Below are 21,597 nucleotides of genomic sequence, written 5' to 3'. Positions count from 1 at the left end.
TGTGGTCACAGCCAGACCAGAGAAGCAGAGCGCCGAGGACAGACAGCGATAGGTAAGTATGTAGCCCTGCGCTTAGTAACCCGATGTTTACCCTGGTTACCAGCGAAGACATCGCTGAATCGGCGTCACACACGCCGATTCAGCGATGTCAGCGGGACCTCAACGATCAAAAAATGGCCCAGGCCATTCCGACACGACCAGCGATCTCACAGCAGGGGCCTGATCGCTGGTACGTGTCACACATAGCGAGATCGCTACTGAGATCGCTGTTGCGTCACAAAACTTGTGACTCAGCAGCGATCTCGCTAGCGATCTCGCTATGTGTGACGGGGCCATTACGCTCTGGTCACACTCAGCTCGCTCACACTCGCTCTGCTGAAGATTTATAGAGATTTTTTATTTTTTTTTCCTAGTTCCCCTCAACAGCAATCAACCTTGCTGTTCAAATGCACTTCCAAAAAAAAAAAGCTTGAGAGCCAACTACCAAGTAAGTAAATCAGGTGATGTGCATCTCTGTAATGAGGAGGGGTGTTGTCTAATGGCATCAAAACCCTATATAAGGTGTGCTTAATTATTAGGCAACTTCCTTTCCTTTGGCAAAATGGGTCAGAAGAGAGATTTGACGGGCTCTGAAAAGTCCAAGATTGTGAGATGTCTTGCAGAGGGAGGCAGCAGTCTTGAAATTGCCAAACTTTTGAAGCGTGATCACCGAACAATCAAGCGTTTCATGGCAAATAGCCAACAGGGTCGCAAGAAGCGTGTTGGGCAAAAAAGGCACAAAATAACTGCCCATGAATTGAGGAAAATCAAGCGTGAAGCTGCCAAGATGCCATTTGTCACCAGTTTCGCCATATTTCAGAGCTGCAACATTACTGGAGTAACAAAAAGCACAAGGTGTGCCATACTCAGGGACATGGCCAAGGTAAGGAAGGCTGAAACAAGAAACATAAGATAAAACATCAAGACTGGGCCAAGAAATATCTTAAGACTGACTTATCAAAGGTTTTATGGACTGATGAAATGACAGTGATTCTTGATTTGCCAGATGGATGGGCCAGAGGCAGGATCACTAAAGGGCAGAGAGCTCCACTCCGACTCAGACGCCAGCAAGGTGGAGGTGGGGTACTGGTATGGGCTGGTTTCAACAAAGATGAACTTGTGGGACCTTTTCAGGTTGAGGATGGAGTGAAGCTCAACTCCCAGACCTACTGCCAGTTTCTGGAAGACAACTTCTTCAAGCAGTGGTACAGGAAGACGTCGGTGTCATTCAAGGAAAACATGATTTTCATGCAGGACAATACTCCATCACATGCCTCCAACTACTCCACAGCATGGCTGGCCAGTAAAGGTCTCAAAGAAGAAAAAATAATGACATGGCCCCCTTGTTCACCTGATCTGAACCCCATAGAGAACCTGTGGTCCCTCATAAAATCTGAGATCTACAGGGAGGGAAAACAGTCCACCTCTCGGAACAGTGTCTGGGAGGCTGTGATGGCTGCTGAATCTATGGATGGATGGTGGCTGCTGAGTGTCATCATAAAGAAAGGTGGCTATATTGGTCACTAATTTTGGGGAGTTTAGTTTTTGCATGTTAGAAATGTTTATTTCTAAATTTTGTGCAGTTCTATTGGCTTACCTGGTGAAAATAAACAAGTGAAATGGGAATATATCTGGTTTTTATTAAGTTGCCTAATAATTCTGCACAGTAATAGTTACCTGCACAAACAGATATCCTCCTAAGATAGCCAAATCTAAAAAAAAAAAAAACACTCCAACTTCCAAAAATATTAAGCTTTGATATTTGAGTCTTTTGGGTTGATTGAGAACATAGTTGTTGATCAATAATAAAAATAATCCTCTAAAATTCAACTTGCCTAATAATTCTGCACACAGTGTAGATGGGGATCCCAAAAAGGAAAGCTGCATATCCCTTAATTGCAATTTACTTAAAGGGAACCTGTCATCCCCAAATTTGAAGGTGTACCGGGACCGCCCCTGGGTGAGTATAATATAACCTGTTTTTCTTATCTTTCAGGATACATTGGGGGCTTATCTACAACATTCCAGAATGCTGTAGATAAGCCCCTGATGGCGGTGGGCTTAGCTCACCTTCGATTTTGGGGGTGACCGGTTCCCTTTAACTCTGTTTTTGTGTCTAGATGTTGTTTTGGTGCCTCCTGCTGTTCTTTCATTCCCTTTTAAAATGTCTAGCTATGATTTAGGGTTTTTCTACCCAAAATGTGTAAGCATTATGTTTTTTTTTAACAAGTGCACATTGTCATATTTTGTTTTTTATCCAATATGATTAAAGGCTAAGTTTTAAAAACTTCTGGTGCTTGAGAACATTCCCTTTTGGAGTATTCGGTAACTCAGTCCCTGGATCCTCTTGCACACAGGTTGTAGAGTGATTCATACTGTAATAAGAAACCTTCAGGACCCCATTGAACTTGATAATAGAGAGACAGAAGGACGAACGCAGCGCCTCAATACCCTGTACCCCAGATGACTGGAAATAACATTGTGTCGGTAGAACGAGCTGCAGCAGTGCAGAGACTTCTTCCTTCTGAGGATCATTGGTGTCTGATGGACCTAATCCATCCCTGCACTACATGGACTGCCGCCGATTAGATTAGCCACTAGCAGGGCTGTGGAATTGTAGTCGGTATAAAATGGACCAACTCCTAAAATATATAATAAATTGGATACAGTAGTACAATGCAGGAGGTGCTGTACATGTTTTCATAAGAATTTGGGAAAGTTGTGAAATGTCCTATAAATGTCTGTTCTGTTCCTGATCTAAGGATCTCGGCTTTTAGTTGAGATGAATCTGTGCTGCACTTTATGTACATACTCAGTAGTGACCAGTGCTGTGGAGATGAATCTGTGCTGCACTTTATGTACATACTCAGTAGTGACCAGTGCTGTGGAGATGGAGTGGAGATGAATCTGTGCTGCACTTTATGTACATACTCAGTAGTGACCAGTGCTGTGGAGTCAGAGTGGAGATGAATCTGTGCTGCACTTTATGTACATACTCAGTAGTGACCAGTGCTGTGGAGATGGAGTGGAGATGAATCTGTGCTGCACTTTATGTACATACTCAGTAGTGACCAGTGCTGTGGAGACGGAGTGGAGATGAATCTGTGCTGCACTTTATGTACATACTCAGTAGTGACTAGTGCTGTGGAGATGGAGTGGGGATGAATCTGTGCTGCACTTTATGTACATACTCAGTAGTGACTAGTGCTGTGGGGATGAATCTGTGCTGCACTTTATGTACATACTCAGTATTGACAAGTGCTGTGGAGACGGAGTGGGGATAAATCTGTGCTGCACTTTAGGTACATACTCAGTAGTGACCAGTGCTGTGGAGATGGAGTGGGGATGAATCTGTGCTGCACTTTATGTACATACTCAGTAGTGACCAGTGCTGTGGAGATGGAGTGGGGATGAATATGTGCTGCACTTTATGTACATACTCAGTAGTGACCAGTGCTGTGGAGTCGTAGTGGGGATGAATATGTGCTGCACTTTATGTACATACTCAGTATTGACAAGTGCTGTGGAGACGGAGTGGGGATAAATCTGTGCTGCACTTTAGGTACATACTCAGTAGTGACCAGTGCTGTGGAGATGGAGTGGGGATGAATCTGTGCTGCACTTTATGTACATACTCAGTAGTGACCAGTGCTGTGGAGATGGAGTGGGGATGAATATGTGCTGCACTTTATGTACATACTCAGTAGTGACCAGTGCTGTGGAGTCGTAGTGGGGATGAATATGTGCTGCACTTTATGTACATACTCAGTAGTGACCAGTGCTGTGGAGATGGAGTGGGGATGAATCTGTGCTGCACTTTGTTACATACTCAGTAGTGACTAGTGCTGTGGAGTCGTAGTGGAGATGTATCTGTGCTGCACTTTATGTACATGCTCAGTAGTGACTAGTGCTGTGGAGATGGAGTGGGGATGAATCTGTGCTGCACTTTGTTACTTACTCAGTAGTGACTAGTGCTGTGGAGTCGGAAGTCAGGGAAACTGAGGAGCTGGAGGTTTGGTTTACCGACTCCACAGCCCTGTCCACTAGTGTTACATTCCTCCTACATTGGCCTTCCATGATGATAATCGCTACTCACAGGGGGTTACAGATGCCAGACTTGGCTTCATTTATCACAGAGTTATCTTCATTCACATATTTACTTACATTTTAATGTTTCCAATCTCTTCTCAGTCTATTTCAGTTGGATTCTGAGACAGAAGCTTTACGTCTATTCCAAGAATATGCAACCAAAATGCGTCCATTCTATGAGAGCTCCAGACACGGTCTCCGCCTGGACACTGTCCAGCTACTAACGGACTGTCTGCGTGGGCACCCCAACTGGTCTTTGGCACACGTGGCTGTAGAGTTGGGTCTTCGGGAAAGTTTTAAACACAACGGTATTCTGAGGTAGGAAGAGGCCAATGGTACGTTGTGACCTGTAACTGTTTACGTGCACAAAAAATGAAGTCATTTCTTTGAATTCTAGTCTTCTAAACTGATTCATGACTAACTCAAAGTTAAGTGAGAGATAAGAGTTAAAAACCCTACCGTCTGCATGAGCTCACTGACACTTCAAAGTTAACTCATTCTGCAGTCTATGTACGTAGAGGCTGTAAAAGCGAAATGGTTTAAAGGGTCATTTCCATCTTCATGAGTCGGTATTGTCGGATAGTGCTTGAAAATACAAGCAATTTTGCAATTTACATTTTCAGTCATTTTTCACATATCACTTTTTTATTTTCTTTTGTTTACAGCTCATTGCCTTGGAGATCGACCACCACAGCTAGCCCTCAGAACATGCACTTTTCTATTTAGCTTGTAGCTTTCTTTTGAAGCTGACTGAGGTCTCTGGAGCACACTTACTGCAAGCTACAGAGCAGCAGTGGTCGGTCTCCTAGGCAACGAGCTGTAAACAAGTGTTAATATCTCAAGGTTACACATTTTAATAAGCAGTAAATGACAAATCTGCATGTTTTTACATTACAAACACAATCCGACCATATCCATATCTGAAGATGGGAATAACCCTTTAACATTGTTAATACAACCCTGTTGAAGAAAGCTTGTTTTTTTTGTCAAAAATTGTATGCATTTCTTAAATAAAATCCTTGATGTCCGAACGGTAATCATATTTGTAGGTTTTCCTTGCGTGCTAGGTAAGAAGCTGATGTTAACAGGAAGAGTAGCTGGACTTAGATGTTGGGGACATTGCCCCCGACCCGATTGCAGAAGAATGAGGAGTAACAGCAGATTTTGCTTATTTTAGCCATTTATGACAGTAGCCTTACAGCAAAGGACAGTAAAATCAGACAAAGACTCAATGACCATGGCAAATATAATTTTGTGAAGACAGATATAGAAGCAATGAGGACAGATGTGTTTGAGTAGCTCCTCCAGCCTTAGGCCTCATTCACACATCACTGATTTTCTCATATGCGAAAATTGGTCTGAGTTTCATCAGTTTTTTTTTTTTTCTTTATCAGCCTCGTTAGACTTTGGACAGTGTGTAAGGTTTTACCATAAAAAAAAAAATCTTTTTATCTTCTCCTAGCTACCAGTATGTGAAAAAGATAGAGCACTCAGATGTCATCCAAGTGTGGTTTTTTTTGTTTTTTTTTTCTTCCCACTGACTCTTGCATTGCTGATTTTTAATCCGAAAATCTGATTAAAATCAGACATGTCTCCCAATTTTGTGCAGGATGTTCGTTCCTTGAAAAATCATGGACGTGTGAATGACCACCATATGAGAAACATGGCTAGCACTTGTATGTAAGAAATGTATGAAATGACATACATGTATATTTGAAATGATAGTTTCTCCACACAACACTTGAAGAAGATGACTTCTGCTCAAGCCAACTCTGACTGGAGCCAGTTGTTTGCTGAAGACACGACACCCTTTAATCTTTTACATTATAAGATTGATCAGCACAGGATTTTGCAATTTTTCAAATTCTAAAAGGAACAATAGTTACTCTATAAAACTCCATAACCTGGGGCGTGGCCTGAACGTCCATGTAAGCGGACGCGTGACAGAGCGCTCCCGCTGCTAACGCTGAGTTTATCCTGATAAGCCGCAGCTGAGCGGCGATTCAAAGCGCTTACCGGCTGCAGGAGAGTCCCGGGAGTGCGGCGGTGAATAGCGGCGGCCCCGAGATCGGCAAACATGACCAGGAGGAGACAAAGAGACGCCGGAGCCGGCGAGGCAGGGACCGGCCAAGATGGCGCCGACGCCAGGGAGAAGGCGGAGAAGGACAACGCGGCATGCCAGAAAAGAATGGCGGTGGCGGCAAAGCTCCAGCAGTTTGCTAGAGTGGAAGCCGCAGGGAACACAGGAAAAGCAGAGGAGGACGCCGGAGGGGACACAGACACAGAAGGAGAGGAGGAAAGCCCAGCAGAGGAGCAGGAGGTACAACAGGAGAGTGGGGATGGTGACATGGCGGTGGTAGCGGGGGGACCTGAAGATAAGGAGTCAGGAGCAGAGCCCACCCTTAGAGATGTCTTTGCACTGGTATCATCCTGCAAACAATCCCTGACCCAGCAGCTACAGGAGGTTAAAGGGGATACAGCCCAGATAAATGCAGCCCTGCAAAAGATTGACAAACGTGTGGGGGCTGTGGAGGAAAGAGTGAGCACTGCAGAAGACCATATAGTGCAGCTGCAGAAAGCGGAGAGGAAGTTTGCTCAAACAATATCGGAGCTAGCTGCAAAAAATGAGGATCTGGAGAATAGGTCCAGAAGAAATAACATTCGTATAGTGGGTGTCCCTGAAAAAACTGAGGGGAGGAATCCCACGGAGTATATTGAAAGCTGGCTCCTTGAGACCTTTGGTGATGCAGCACTGACAAAAGTATTTGCGGTAGAGAGAGCCCACAGGGTCCCACCGAAACCACCTGTCCCTGGAGCAAGTCCCCGTACCATGCTTGCCAAAATCCTAAACTACAGAGACAGAGACATTATCCTGAGGAAGGCTAGAGACATGACGGATCTGACAATTGGAGGTCAAAGAATTGCTATTTACCCTGACTATTCCGCCCTGGTACAGAAACAACAGATGATGTTCACGGGTATCAAGAGACGGCTGAGAGAACTGGGAGTGCAATACTCCATGATGTTTCCGGCACGACTGAGAGTGGTAGCGTTGGATAAGATTCATTTTTTCCAGACGCCGGAGGACGCTACCCAGTGGATAGATCTTAACGCTAAAAAACTTAAAGGGAAAGGAGATTGAAAATGTGAGGCGGGTTGGTCGGGAGATATCTTAAATCTTTCAAAAAGGGGGGAAAAAAAGAGATTGACTGACAGTACACTGGTAATTGAAATGTGAAGGTTGGAGGGTGGAGTTGGATATTACTCAGGGAAAGCAATGGGAGTGCTGATGCGGCGGAGAAGTACGAGGGAGGAAGGGTGTGCAGCGTACTAAAAGTTTATTTAGTTTCTTGCAGTTGTAATACAATACAGGTTCAATTATATTGTTCTTCTAAGAATTGCGCCGAATTCTGTTATAAACGGTAGCGGGAGGCGGAAGGAGAAGGTTACGTTAACAAGAGTGTTCGCAATGGGTGATGGTGCCCCACTCTTGATAAGAGGCAGAATGTATAGTATTGGGGGGTGTGGGGGAGGGGGGAGTGGGGTGAGGGTGGGAAGGGAAGTTAGACAGCTCAGAACCGGGAGTAACGACACAACTAAAGATGATGAGTCACATAATAGGGGACCGCTTTAAGTTATTGAGCTGGAATGTGAGAGGCCTGGCGGATAAGTCTAGGAGAGCTGCGAGCTTGCAGTATGCGAAGGATCAACGGGCTTCTATGATATGCTTGCTAGAGACGCACTTGATACAGGAGAAAGTGGACGTACTGAATAGACGTTGGATACAGAAGGGGTATCATTCTACCTTTTCGACGTACTCAAGAGGTGTGTCAGTGTTGGTGCCGGTGGGAGTGCAATATGAAGAGGTGAAAGTATGCGTGGATGCTGAGGGTCAGTATGTGGTGATACAATGTATATTGTATGGAGTGAGATTGTGTGTTGCGGCAATGTATATTCCACCTCCATATTCAAGTAAGAAGATCAGGGAGGTATTGGAGAGGGTGGGACGATGGGAGCCAATGCCAATCTTAATTATTGGGGATTTGAACAATATATGTGATGACTTTTGGGATAAAAATAAGAACACCCAGAATAGGTCGGAGGGGCACACTACAACATTTGGAACCTATGTGCGTGAATTAGGCATGATTGATCTATGGAGAGTCAGACATGTTGGGGAGAGAGGATACTCGTGCTATTCACCGGCTCATGCTACGCTATCCAGAATTGATATGGCACTGGGTAATCGCCTGTTGGACACAATGGTGGGGGAGGTGCGTTATCTGCCGAGGGCCCTTTCGGATCATAGTCCAATTGAGGTAGAGGTTAGGTTGTTGGGGACACGGACCGCAAGCGGGAGAGAATGGAAGATCCATCCTAACTGGTTACAGAGCATTGACTTGGACGGTATAGGGAAGGAGGTGACGGAATTCTTTGCGTTAAATGATGGGAGTACAGATGCTCTAACCGTTTGGGATGCAATGAAAGCGTACCTGAGAGGGTTACTATTTAGAGACATTAGTAGGTGTAAGAGGAAGACGAGGGAAGCGGAGAGAGTGGCGTTGGAGGAGCTGAAAGCCGCGGAGGACGAGATGGTTGTGCTGGGGACTTCCGAGGCAGAGAAAAGATTGAGAACAGCGCAAAATTGTATGGAAAAGATTCTGCTGGGGAAAGCTGAAAGGAAGCGGGAGTTTCAGAGGGTGGCTTATTTTCAGGAGGGAGAGACAGTTGGACACATGCTATCGGTGGTAGCCGCGGCTCAGCGTAGTACCTCGTATGTACACTCGTTGGTTTCGGATGGGGGGAGCAGGGTATCTGAAACACCGGATATTATAAAGGTCTTTGCGGACTTTTACGCGGACTTATATTCCTCCAAGGTCAATGAGTCAGCCGGAGAAACGGAGACTTTCCTTGAGAGTCTGGGTCTTCCGAAATTGAGTGAGGAGGATAGGGTGAGCCTCGATGCCCCTATCACCGAGGAGGAACTGAGTCGGGCGCTGAAGTCTATGGCCAATGGGAAGGCACCTGGGGTTGATGGGTTACCAGCCGAAATCTATAAAAGTTTGGAGGAAGTGCTGATTCCCAGATTAAAGTTAGTACTGGAGGAGGCTGGATGCCAAGGGTTTCTCCCAGCATCTATGAGGGAGGCTAATATAGTGGTTATTCCGAAGGAGGATAAGGATCTGGGGAAGCCTGAGTCATACCGCCCAATCTCTCTGTTAACCATCGATGTCAAGCTCTTGGCCAAGGTGTTAGCTACCCGTTTGTCCAGCGTCATTGCTAACCTTGTACATCCGGATCAATCTGGTTTTATGCCTGACAGATCTACAGCGGTTAATCTGCGGAGGCTGCATATGAACCTGCAGCTGAAGTCTGACAATTGTGGCCGAAGGGTTATTGCATCCTTGGATGCCCATAAGGCGTTTGACAGTGTGGAGTGGGGATATCTCTGGCGGGTGTTGAAATGTATGGGTATTGGTCCGCAATTTGTGGCGTGGACTCAACTGTTATACTCACTACCAACAGCTAGAATTAGAGTGAATGGGGAGCTTTCTCAGCCTATAAAGCTGGCCAGAGGTACGAGGCAGGGTTGCCCACTGTCGCCCCTTCTGTTTGCCTTAGCTGTGGAGCCACTGGCCGCCAAGATCCGGCAATCAGATGAGGTCCCTGGGTTCAGATATGGGAGTGTGGAGGAGAAGATTGCATTATATGCAGATGACATCTTACTGTTCCTGGCGGACCCGGATGAAGCCTTGAATGGGGCTATCGAGATTGTTGGGAAATTTGGAGACTTATCGGGATTGAGGATAAACTGGGATAAATCGGTCCTCTTTGAGGTGGATGAGGTGGAGGAGAGTAGAAGTGAGCCATTGGGAGAGGGGCGGCTTAAGGTAGTATCCCTTTTCAAATACCTGGGAATATGGATCTCGATGCCAATTACAGAGTTTTTATATAGGAATTTGACACCTCTCATGGGCGCTCTTAAAGCAAAAGTGGATGCGTGGAATAAATTACACTTATCGGTGGTAGGTAGGGTTAATCTCATTAAAATGGTTGTGATGCCCAAATTACTCTACGTCCTACATAATGCGCCAGTTTGGATTCCACGTGGGAAATTCCGGCAGATTAATGCTCTATTTAGAAGTCTGATATAGGGGAGGCGGTGCCCACGTATTCGCCTGGAGACGCTTCAGCGACCCAAGGAAGATGGAGGATTGGCTTTACCTAATCCTGAGTTATATTTTCTTGCAGCCCAGAGCCAACATTTGAAGGGCTGGGCGCGGGAGGCGTCTTCCAGTGCGGTACAGCACTTGATGGAGGGGATGACGGACCGACGACCGGTAGCGCAGTGTCTGGAGGATGGTTCCTTGGATGCATTGGGGAAATTATACCCAACTATGTTTTTGATATATAAATTATGGACCAGACTGCGACAGATTCGGGGGGTCACGGGGCTGACTAAATTTACACCGATATGGTTTAATAATAATTTGGTTGAGTTTGCGGCCCTTGGAGTGCTGGCGGAGTGGCAGGCCAAAGGAATCCACTTGGTGGCTCAGATAATTCAACAACGAGGATTAAAGTCCTTTTCGCAGCTGCAAGGGGAGTTTGGACTGAGACCGACTGGGGAATATCAATATGCTCAGATGAAACATGCTTTTAAAGCTCAGAACAAGGGTGGTGGTATTGAGATCCAGGAGGACATAGTTCTGGAATACGTGTGTGGGGAAGGGTCCACAAGGGGAGTCATTACCACCCTTTATAAGGACCTTCTACATGCACATCTGCTAGGCTTCCCTTTAAAAGCGAGAGCGAAATGGGAAAGAGATTTAGGCCCAATGGAGGATGAAACCTGGGAGTCGGTGTTGGAGTGGGTTCCACGAGTGTCACTGAGTGAGCCGTACAGACTATCGCAGCTGTATATCTTACACAGAGTCTATAAATCACCGGAAGTGTTGCACAGAGCGGGGTTGCGTGCTGACTCCGAATGCCCGAGATGTGGGACTGAGAATGCAGGAATATACCACATGATGTGGACATGTCCAAGACTGGTTGCTTTCTGGTTGGTGGTAATGAGCCGTGTGGAAGGGGCGTATAAATGCAGAGTGCCGAGGGATCCGATAGTGTGTATACTAGGATATGTAGAGGAAATTAGAGTGGATAACACCTGGAAGATAGCAATAGCTAGGCTATTATACATGGCAAGGAAGGTAATAGCAAGGAACTGGATCAAAGAGGAACCGCCTACAAGGGGTGAATTCCTGAATTATGTTAAATATGGTCTCAATTTGGAAAAGGGGGTCTATAAAAGACGTGGGAAAATAGAAACATTTGACAAAATGTGGTCTCCGTGGCTCGAGCTGGGATGAGTAGTTATGGGAAATGGGAGGATGAGGGCCTCTGAAAGGAAGAGAGTGCTAGAGGAACAAGCGGACATAAGTGAGTCAAATGGCTCAAAGAACCATCAATACTGGTAACAAAAGTATAACTGGGTATGAGCTGTCAGGGGAGGGGGGGGGTTGGGTTTTGTTGGGATTGTTGGGGGCTTGGAAAATGTTAAAATTTTGCAAAATACTGGAAAATGCATAAATTGTATTGTTCACATTTGCTTTCAATAAAAAACTATTTAAAAAAAAAAATAAAACTCCATAACCTAGTGTCAACAAGCTGTTCTCAAATACTTTTTGTGAGAAGCTCTATTATTTGTATGCAATACCGACATTTTCTTTTGCAGAAGTGTGAATAGTACTGAATGTGACGATGGCTGCACCCCACTTCACCTGGCCTGCAAGAAAGGGGATATTGAATGCATACAGGAGTTGGTAGAAGAGTGCCAGGCTCGGGAGGATATTGCTGACGTCAACGGCGAGACCGTGTACCACTATGCTGCCCGGCAAAATAACCCCCGTGTTATTGAGGTTCTTATTTTTATCTGTGATGTCTTTTCTTTGCATTTAATGATTATTCTTCAGTAATGCATGATGTGACTGCACCAAACCTTTATAAAACTCCTCATCAGGTCCACACAATGCAGATTTTTTGCATTCCTGTAATGCCGTTTCTAACCAATCTTGCTTCCTGATCCACAACAGTATAAAGGAAGTCATATACTGGTTTTGAAAAGTTTACCAAATCTTCACTGTGTGATCAATGGTTTAAGCTACTACCTGATTTGAATGAATTACCTCTTGCTTGTTGTTATCTATGTCTTACACATCTGTTTGATATATGTTACATACTCAGATCCTGTGCTCCGTACCTTCTGTTGGTATCAACCACCTGAGCAACACCGGAGAGACTCCATTGCATGTGGCTTGTCGCATGGGCAAAACTGAATCCGTGCTAGCCTTTTTGCGCAGCCATGCTCGCTGTGATATCCTTGGAAAAGATGGATATGCCATTCACACGGCTATGAAATACTCAATGAAAGGGTGAGGCAGACGCTCTGTTCCTTCAGGCATTGCTCCATATAGATATACAGTTGTGTGAAAAAGTGTTTGCCCCCTTCCTGGTTTTATATTCTTTTACATATTTTGTCACATTTAAATGTTTCAGATCACCAAACAGGTTAAAATATTAGACAAAGATAACACAAGTAAACACAAAATGCAGTTTTTAAATGAAGGTCTTTATTATTAAGGGGGAAATATATATCCAAACCTACAGGGCCCTGTGTGAAAAAGTGATTGCCCCTCCCTTAAAACATAAATTATCTGCAGTTTATGACATCTTTGGGAAGCTCAGTTCAAATTGCCTATCCACACCAAGGCCTGATTACTGCCACACATGTTCTCAATCAAAAAATCACTTAAATAGGACCTGCCTGACAAAGTGAAGTAGACCAAAAGTTCTTTAAAAGCTAGACATCATGCCACGATCCAAAGAAATTCTGGAACATATGAGAAACAAAGTAATTGAAATGTATCAGTCTGGAAAAGGTTATAAAGCCATTTGCGACTCCAGGGAACCACAGTGAGAGCCATTATCCACAAATGGCGAAAACATGGTGAACCTTCTCAGCCGTGGCCAGCTGACCTAGAATGCAGCAACGGCTCACCCAAGAGGTCACAAAAGACCCCACAACAACATCCAAAGAGCTGCAGGCCTAGCTTGCCTCAGTTTAGGTCAGTGTTCATGACTCCACCACAAGAAAGAGACTTGGCAAAAATGGCCTCCATGGCAGAGTTCCAAGACTAAAACCACTGCTGAGCAATATGAACATACAAGGGTCTCAGTTTTGCCAGAAACATTTTGATGATCCCAAAGACTTTTGGGAGGATATTCTGTGAACTGAAAGAACAAAAGTTGAACTTTTTGGAAGGTGTGTGTCCCATGACATCTGGCGTAGAAGTAACACAGCATTTCAAAAAAGCAACATTACACCAATTGTAAAATATGGTGGTGGCAGTATGATGGCCTGGGGCTGTTTTGCTGCTTAAGGACCTGGAAGACTTGCTGTGGTAAACGGAACCATGAATTCTGCTGTCTACCAGCAAATCCTGAAGGAGAATGTCTGGCTGTCTGTTCGTGATCTCAAGCTGAAGTGCACTTGGGTTATGCAGCTGGACAATAATCCAAAACACACCAGCCAGTCCACCTCTGAATGGCTTAAGGAAAACAAAATTAAGACTTTGGAGTGGCCTAGTCAAAGTCCTGACCTTAATCAGATTTGAGATGCTGTGGCATGACCTTAAAAATGTGTTTTCATGCTTGGAAACCCTCCAGCGTGGCTGAATTGCAACAATTCTGCAAAGATGAGTGGGCCAAAATTCTTCCTGTGCGTTGTAAAAGACTCCTTGCCAGTTATCGCAAACACTTCATTGTACTTGAAAAATAGGAGAACTAGAGTTTTCATATATTAAAAAATTCTAGTTATGTAAATAAATTTTTTTTAGTACACATGATATAGAGATTATATAAATAAATAAATACAATGTTTAATTAAATATCATATTCATAGAGATTGATCCTAAAAGGTGACAACATAGAGCGGCCGCCAACCAGGACAAATGTAACACTGTGCTGAAAATTATATCTGCATGAACAATGTATCAAATCATAGGCTCACAATCCTAGTACAATAGGAAAAAAGTAATAGCAAGGTGCTAGTTAAGCCATTTCAGAAAAACACACAAACATAAACTGAATAAGGGGTTAATTACCCATGATGGTGTCTGTTTCAATCCAGTCTCAGGGGCGACCACTCACCCCGACGCGCGTTTCGCGAGCGTGATTGTCGCTTCCTCAAGGGGGCGTGGTCTCAATGAGTACACGTCGGCATTAAATACCTGGCAGCTCCCGTCACATGGCCGGCAACAGCCAATTGTATATTCCGCCATTGCGCATGCGCAAACCCCATACCAAAGCTACGTAGCGCTAAATCCCATCACCCATGCACAGGTCAGCAGCGGCAGGCGCCAAGCCGCAATTAATCCGACCAGGACAAGGCAATGAGAAGAGCACAGCGGAACCCGGGGCACGGCAGATACGCTGCCAAATTAATTAACTGGTAAGTGATTAGAAAAAAGAAGGAATGACATAAAATAGAGAACCAAAAGAAAAAGGGGAAGAGAAAAACTCCTTCCCCTTATACAAATGTCTGTTGCCGGTGATCGGAGCTGCCGGGTATTTAATGCCGACGTGTACTCATTGAGACCACGCCCCCTTGAGGAAGCGACAATCACGCTCGTGAAACGCGCGTCGGGGTGAGTGGTCGCCCCCGGGACTGGATTGAAACACAGACACCGTCATGGGTAATTAACCCCTTATTCAGTTTATGTTTGTGTGTTTCTCTGAAATAGCGTTGCACTACGAGAAACGTATTGTGTCTTTTTAGCTTGGGACTAATTGTATGGCTTAACTAGCACCTTGCTATTACTTTTTTCCTATTGTACTAGGATTGTGAGCCTATGATTTGACACATTGTTCATGCAGATATAATTTTCAGCACAGTGTTACATTTGTCCTGGTTGGCGGCTGCTCTATGTTGTCACCTTTTAGGATCAATCTCTATGAATATGATATTTAACCCCTTAGCGACCGCCGATACGCCTTTTAACGGCGGCCGCTAAGGGTACTTAAACCACAGCGCCGTTAATTAGCGGCGCTGTGGAAAAAGTAAATAGCGCCCCCCAGAGTCGGATTTTCTCCCGGGTCTCGGCTGCCGGGGGTAGCCGAGACCCCAGAGAACATGATTCGGGGGGTTTTGTACCGACCCCGCATTTGCGATCGCCGGTAATTAACCGTTTACCGGCGATCGCAAAAAAAAAAAAAAAAAAAAAAAAAAAAGGCGATTTCTTTTTAATTTCTCTGTCCTCCGATGTGATCGCACATCAGAGGACAGAGAAAAGGGGTCCCCGATCGCCCCCCGATACTCACCTGTCTCCCCCGGTGCTCCTTGTGGCTCCCAATGGGCGCCGCCATCTTAAAAATGGCGGGCGCATGCGCAGTGCGCCCGCCGGCCGGCCCCGGGAGAATCTTTGGGGTCTCGGCTACCGGGGGTAGCCGAGACCCCAAAGAGCATGATCGGGGTCGGTTTTACCGACCCCTGTTTTGCGATCGCCGGTAATTAACTGTTTACCGGCGACCGCAAAAAAAAAAAAAAAAAAAGCAAAGTGTAATTCTCTGTCCTCTGATGTGATCGCACATCAGAGGACAGAGAAATAGGGGGATTCGGGGACCCTATCATACTCACCGGTGTCCCTGGGTCCTCCTGCTGCTCCTCCTGGCCGCCGGGGAAAAGAAAATGGCGGGCGCATGCGCTAAAGTTAGGGTTTGAGTTGGGGTTAGGGTTAGGGTTTGGATTAGGGTTAGGGTTGGCATTAGGGTTACGCTTGGGATTAGGGTTAGGTTTGGGATTAGGGTTAAGGTTAGGGTTGTGATTAGGGGTGTATTGGGATTAGGGTTAGGTTTGAGGTTAGGGTTGAGATTAGGATTAGGGGTGTGTTGGATTTAGGGTTTTGATTAGGGTTATGGTTAGGGTTGACATTAGGGTTGTTTTGGGGTAAGGGTTGTGATTATCCTTAGGGTTAGTGATTAGGATTATGGATCATGTTAGGGTTAGGGGTGTGTTGGGGTTAGGGTTGGAGCTAGAATTGGGGGGTTTCCACTGTTTAGGTACATCAGGGGGGTCTCCAAACACGACAGCCAATTTTGCGCTCAAAAAGTCAAATAGTGCTCCCTCCCTTCTGAGCTCTGCCGTGCGCCCAAACAGTGGGTTACCCCCACATATGGGGCATCAGCGTACTCAGGATAAATTGAACAACAACTTTAGTGGTCCAATTTCTCCTGTTACCCTTGTGAAAATAAAAACTTGGGGGCTACAATATCTTTTTTGTGGAAAAAAATATATTTATTTTCACGACTCTGCATTCTAAACTTCTGTGAAGCACTTGGGCATTCAAAGTTCTCACCACACATCTAGATAAGTTCCATGGGGGGTCTAGTTTCCAAAATGGTGTCACTTGGGGGTTTCCACTGTTTAGGCACATCAGGGGCTCTCCAAACCCGACATGGCGTCCGATCTCAATTCCAGACAATTCTACATTGAAAAAGTAAAACGGCACTCCTTCTCTTCCAAGCTCTGCGGTGCGCCCAAACAGTGGGTTACCCCCACATATTGGGTATCAACGTACTCAGGAGAAATCGCACAACAACTTTTGTGGTCTAATTTCTCCTGTTACCCTTGTGAAAATAAAAATTTGGGGGCAAAAAGATCATTTTTGTGTAAACAAAAGCGATTTTTTTATTTTCACGGCTCTACGTTATAAACTTCCGTGAAGCACTTGGGGGTTCAAAGTGCTCACCACACATCTAGATAAGTTCCTTAAGGGGTCTAGTTTCCAAAATGGTGTCACTTGTGGGGAGTTTCCACTGTTTAGGCACATCAGGGGCTCTCCAAACGTGACATGGCGTCCGATCTCAATTCCAGCCAATTCTGCATTGAAAAGGTCAAACGGCGCTCCTTCACTTCCAAGTTCTGCGGTGCGCCCAAACAGTGGTTTACCCCCACTTATGGGGTATTGGCGTATTCAGGAGAAATTGCATAACAAAATTTATGGTTACATTTCTGTTTTTACACATGTGAAAATAAAAAAAATGGTTCTGAATTAAGATGTTTGCAAAAAAAAGTTAAATGTTCATTTTTTCCTTCCACATTGTTTCAGTTCCTGTGAAGCACGTAAAGGGTTAATAAACTTCTTGAATGTGGTTTTGAGAACCTTGAGGGGTGCAGTTTTTAGAATGGTGTCACACTTCGTTATTTTCTATCATATAGACCCCTCAAAATGACTTCAAATGTGATGTGGTCCCTAAAAAAATGGTGTTGTAAAAATGAGAAATTGCTGGTCAACTTTTAACCCTTATAACTCCCTAACAAAAAAAAAATTTTGGTTCCAAAATTGTGCTGATGTAAAGTAGACATGTGGGAAATGTTATTTATTAACTATTTTTCGTGACATATCTCTCTGATTTAAGGGCATAAAAATACAAAGTTTGAAATTTGCAAAATTTTAAAAATTTTCGCCATATTTCCGTTTTTTTCATAAATAATCGCAAGTAATATCAAAGAAATGTTACCACTAACATGAAGTACAATATGTCACGAAAAAACATTCTCTGAATCAGCGGGATCCGTTGAAGCGTTCCAGAGTTATAACCTCATAAAGTGACAGTGGTCAGAATTGCAAAAATTGGCTCGGTCATGAAGTACCAAATTGGCTCTGTCACTAAGGGGTTAATTAAACATTGTATTTATTTATATAATCTATCATGTGTACTAAAAAATTTTTTTTTACATAAATAATAGAATTTTTTAACATATGAAGACTCTAGTTCTCCTATTTTTTCAATCTTTAGTTTGAGTTAATATATTGGCGACTTTTGTATTTAAATGCGGCTGGTTCTATACATTACACTTGATTGTACTTGTTGCTGCTAGGGGTGGCCCACCCAGTTATTAGGTATAAGGACAATCCCTTTTTCACACAGGGCCCTGCAGGTTTGGATTTCTTTTTCCCTTAACCATAATAATGACCTTAAAAACTGCATTTTGTGGTTACTTGTTATCTTTCTCTAATATTTAAATCTGTTGATCTGAAACATTTAAGTGTGACAAACATCCAAAAGAATAAGAAATCAGGAAGGGGGCAATCACTTTATCGCAGAACTTTATATCTGTCCATCACATTCACGGTTCTGTTAAATATAGCGTGTTCACTCTAGGCATTACTGCATTTTCATAAGTATTGTATAGTTGTACAAGCCCCAGATAGGTTTTTCTTACTATGTTCAGCCGTTTATTAGTTATCCTGGATGTTAGATTTCCAAAAGGGACAATCAGAGTTGGAGCTAATATGTCATATTAGTTTTCATGGGGGTTTTTTTTTTTTCATTCTCAAAAATCCTTGCTTTACTGAAGCCTGATTGTTGCTTTTTTGTTTTAAATTCCCACCCAAAAAACGTAACTTTGTTTTACCTAGATGTGCTGAAGCTATATTGGATGTTGCAGCAGCCCAGGTCCATGTTGAAGATCCTAAATATCATGCAATCCCTTTGCATTGGGCAAAGACCGCTGAGGTATGACATTGCTGGACATAAAAATATAAAGCCTTTTTTTATTCTTTTTCTCCAGTTAAATGGAGCAGTGATTAAGCCAATCTTATGTGTATGGCAGCTACAAGTGATAGACATGCCAGCAAACTGACTGGCACCAGTGCAGCCATGTTCACATTGGCATCTTGTCCTTAATTTTGAATTATGACGGATCCCATGAGAAATGGATGTACAGATGTGGAGATGGCAAGCTTTTTACTGCATCACTCTGTGGCAACAGCTTGGTTCAACTGTGTTTTTTTTTTTTTTTTTTTGTTTGTTTTTTTGCATAGAGCAGCAACTATTGCAAAGTCCATTACATCTGCGGCCACATATCTAATACTTTTTACAACATGTGCAGTTCCACAGGGGAGGTTCAGAAACTGTTATTGCTCTATCAGCAATCTATATAATCTATCTATAAGGGGCAAAGAAAGTGCCAAAGATGTCTGAAATGTGCCAGTCCAGGATCGGGGTCCCATATCCCCTTTCAGACTGGTGCTGCGGTCGCCGTGACCAGAGAGGTGGCTGCACATACTTGGTTCCATCCACTTCTGTGGGATTTCTGTTCATGAGGTAGATGATGTCTCGGAGGTGAGATCTTGATTTTTTTTTTTCGCAGTACATAAAAAGGACAAGGGTCCATCAAATGCAACGAAAAAAATGGGAGAGCATAGGAATGAATTGAGGTGTGGGTAAACTTCAGAAGTTTGGTTCCTGCTCTTGATCTAGATGGTTGGACAGGGAGCAGCACACTACCACCAGATGGATAGGAAACCTGAAAGATGAGCCTCTGCATAGGCAGAAAGAATAGAAAGGAAGAGTGATAGAGCATAATCCATGGTCCTACTTCTATGTACAGGCTTAAAGATCTTTATATAGTGTTTTGAGGCTGCCGATTACTTATTGTGTATTTCCATTTTTCTTTCTGTAGATGGCTGTACTGATGCTTGAGCGCGGTAGTAAAGTTAATGCTGTAAGTAGAACAGCAGAAACACCTTTACACATTATGGTCAAGAAGGACCGATTTGACTGCGTCATGGTGCTCTTGACAAATGGAGCAAACCCAAATTCTAAGGGTGAACATGGAAATTCAGCCCTGCATCTTGCTATGAAGGTATGACAATTCCTAATGGTTCACTTTGATATTGGTTTAGATAGCGGTAAAAATGAGATGTTACGAAAGGTGTGCGGATAAGATTTCACACACAACCTGGCCCGAGATATGGTGCATAACTTTATAATGTCTAATTATCTCGCTGCCAAAGGGGGTGGACAATGTAAACCCACCAAGAGGATGTTGACAAAAATGGTGTGCGCTGATCATTTCGTGCTGACGAGCACATGTTCTAAACTTTACTCGTAATCTAAAGTTTTTGTGATCCTATTTCTGCCCATAACTAATACTTAATGCATCTACGAGCAAAACCTTTTATTAATAGTATGTTATTTCAGTCTTTTTCCAGATCTCCAATATACGTTAACACATAGCAATAAAACCATCTGACTAATATTGTGTAGGTCCCCCTTGTTGTACTAGTATAGCGCCAACTTGTTTCAGAACCCCACAAGATCTCAGAAGTTGTTGTAGGATATTCATCAGCAAGATTCTAGCAGCAAAGCCACCAAGTCCTGTAAATGGCAAAATGGGACCTGTAGATCGAAAGTGTTTTTAATAATAATAAATAATAATAATAATCTTTATTTTTATATAGCGCTAACATATTCCGCAGCGCTTTACAGTTTTGCACACATTATCACCACTGTCCCCGATGGGGCTCACAATCTAGAATCCCTATCAGTATGTCTTTGGAATGTGGGAGGAAACCGGAGTGCCCGGAGGAAACCCACGCAAACACGGAGAGAACATACAAACTCTTTGCAGATGTTGTCCTGGGTGGGATTAGAACCCAGGACTCCAGCGCTGCAAGGCTGCTGTGCTAACCACTGCGCCACCGTGCTGCCCATAAGCACGTCCCACAGATGAGGTCTGATTGATGTATTTTCGGGCTTTGTCGTGATACTCAAACCATTCGTGAACAAGTTAGGCAACATGGCAGGCGCATTGTGCTGCCTCTTATATTAGAGAATCATGTGTCCTTGACCTGGAATATTGTTTAGGTAGATGCAACATGTCGAACGAATACCATCCCTGAGATTTTTCAGCAGAACATTGCTCAGAGCACACTTTTCTGCAATGGTGCATCTTGGTGCCAACTCTTCCCTAGCCTAATGCCACTAGCAGCCATCCAAATGTTGTACAATTGTGATTTCACAGACCAGTTCCCCTCCAGTTTTGATTTCTCATGTGCCCATATATATACACCTTAAGCAGTGGACAAGGGTTAACACTCCGGCTACGTAGACTACTCATTTCACTATAATACACACGAATGAACCGTATTTCCAAATAGAAATTAGAGAACCAGTTCCAAGAAGAGATCCTAGATAAAATGTGTTTTTATTACTTCAAAAACGGTTAAAACGAGTATACCAACAAAATGTCATGTAGGGGATGCCGTAGAAAAGGACACTTGAACATCCATGGTGTAATCCATAAATAATAAATCATACACCCAACTGGACTTTTAATTACGAATGTGCTTGTTCCCTAGGTAAATGCTACAGTATTGTATCTAGTAACAATTAGCGTGTAAAGCAGTAAAAGTCCTCAAACAAACCTACTAATAGGAGGACCAGATCACATTAATTAAGCAATAAAGTGCTATAGTGCCCAGTAAACTGCTGTGATGATACAACTTGCCCTGTCATGATCCCAATGGCAGGGGATCACAAAAGGACAAGCACAAAAACCAAACAAGCTCTAGGGTGATGGAACCTGAGCTGACCGCGATCCTGAACCTAAACACACAACTA

At 43.9% G+C, this 21,597-nt stretch overlaps 1 protein-coding gene across 8 annotated transcripts in view; it reads left to right on the top strand.

Annotated features, from left to right (window-relative positions):
• The window catches only part of PLA2G6 (phospholipase A2 group VI), a 103,872-nt gene that overhangs the window by 18,902 nt on the left and 63,373 nt on the right, over window positions 1-21,597 (top strand). For 7 of the 8 annotated variants that reach the window (XR_011315026.1, XM_069736962.1, XM_069736957.1 and 4 more), the window contains 5 exons: window positions 4,231-4,446; window positions 11,864-12,047; window positions 12,373-12,560; window positions 18,609-18,705; window positions 19,655-19,837. Coding sequence is in view for 7 of the 8 variants with exons in the window: in XM_069736962.1 (XP_069593063.1) it covers window positions 4,231-4,446; window positions 11,864-12,047; window positions 12,373-12,560; window positions 18,609-18,705; window positions 19,655-19,837 (868 nt within the window). In the remaining variant the exon portion in view is untranslated. Of the gene's footprint in view, window positions 1-413; window positions 488-4,230; window positions 4,447-11,863; window positions 12,048-12,372; window positions 12,561-18,608; window positions 18,706-19,654; window positions 19,838-21,597 lie in introns of all 8 variants that reach the window. The other variant, XM_069736964.1, reaches the window with a different exon arrangement.

Source organism: Ranitomeya imitator, chromosome 8 (assembly GCF_032444005.1).
Source record: "Ranitomeya imitator isolate aRanImi1 chromosome 8, aRanImi1.pri, whole genome shotgun sequence".
Classification (NCBI taxonomy): domain Eukaryota; kingdom Metazoa; phylum Chordata; class Amphibia; order Anura; family Dendrobatidae; genus Ranitomeya; species Ranitomeya imitator.
This window is presented reverse-complemented; position numbering and strand designations above follow the sequence as displayed.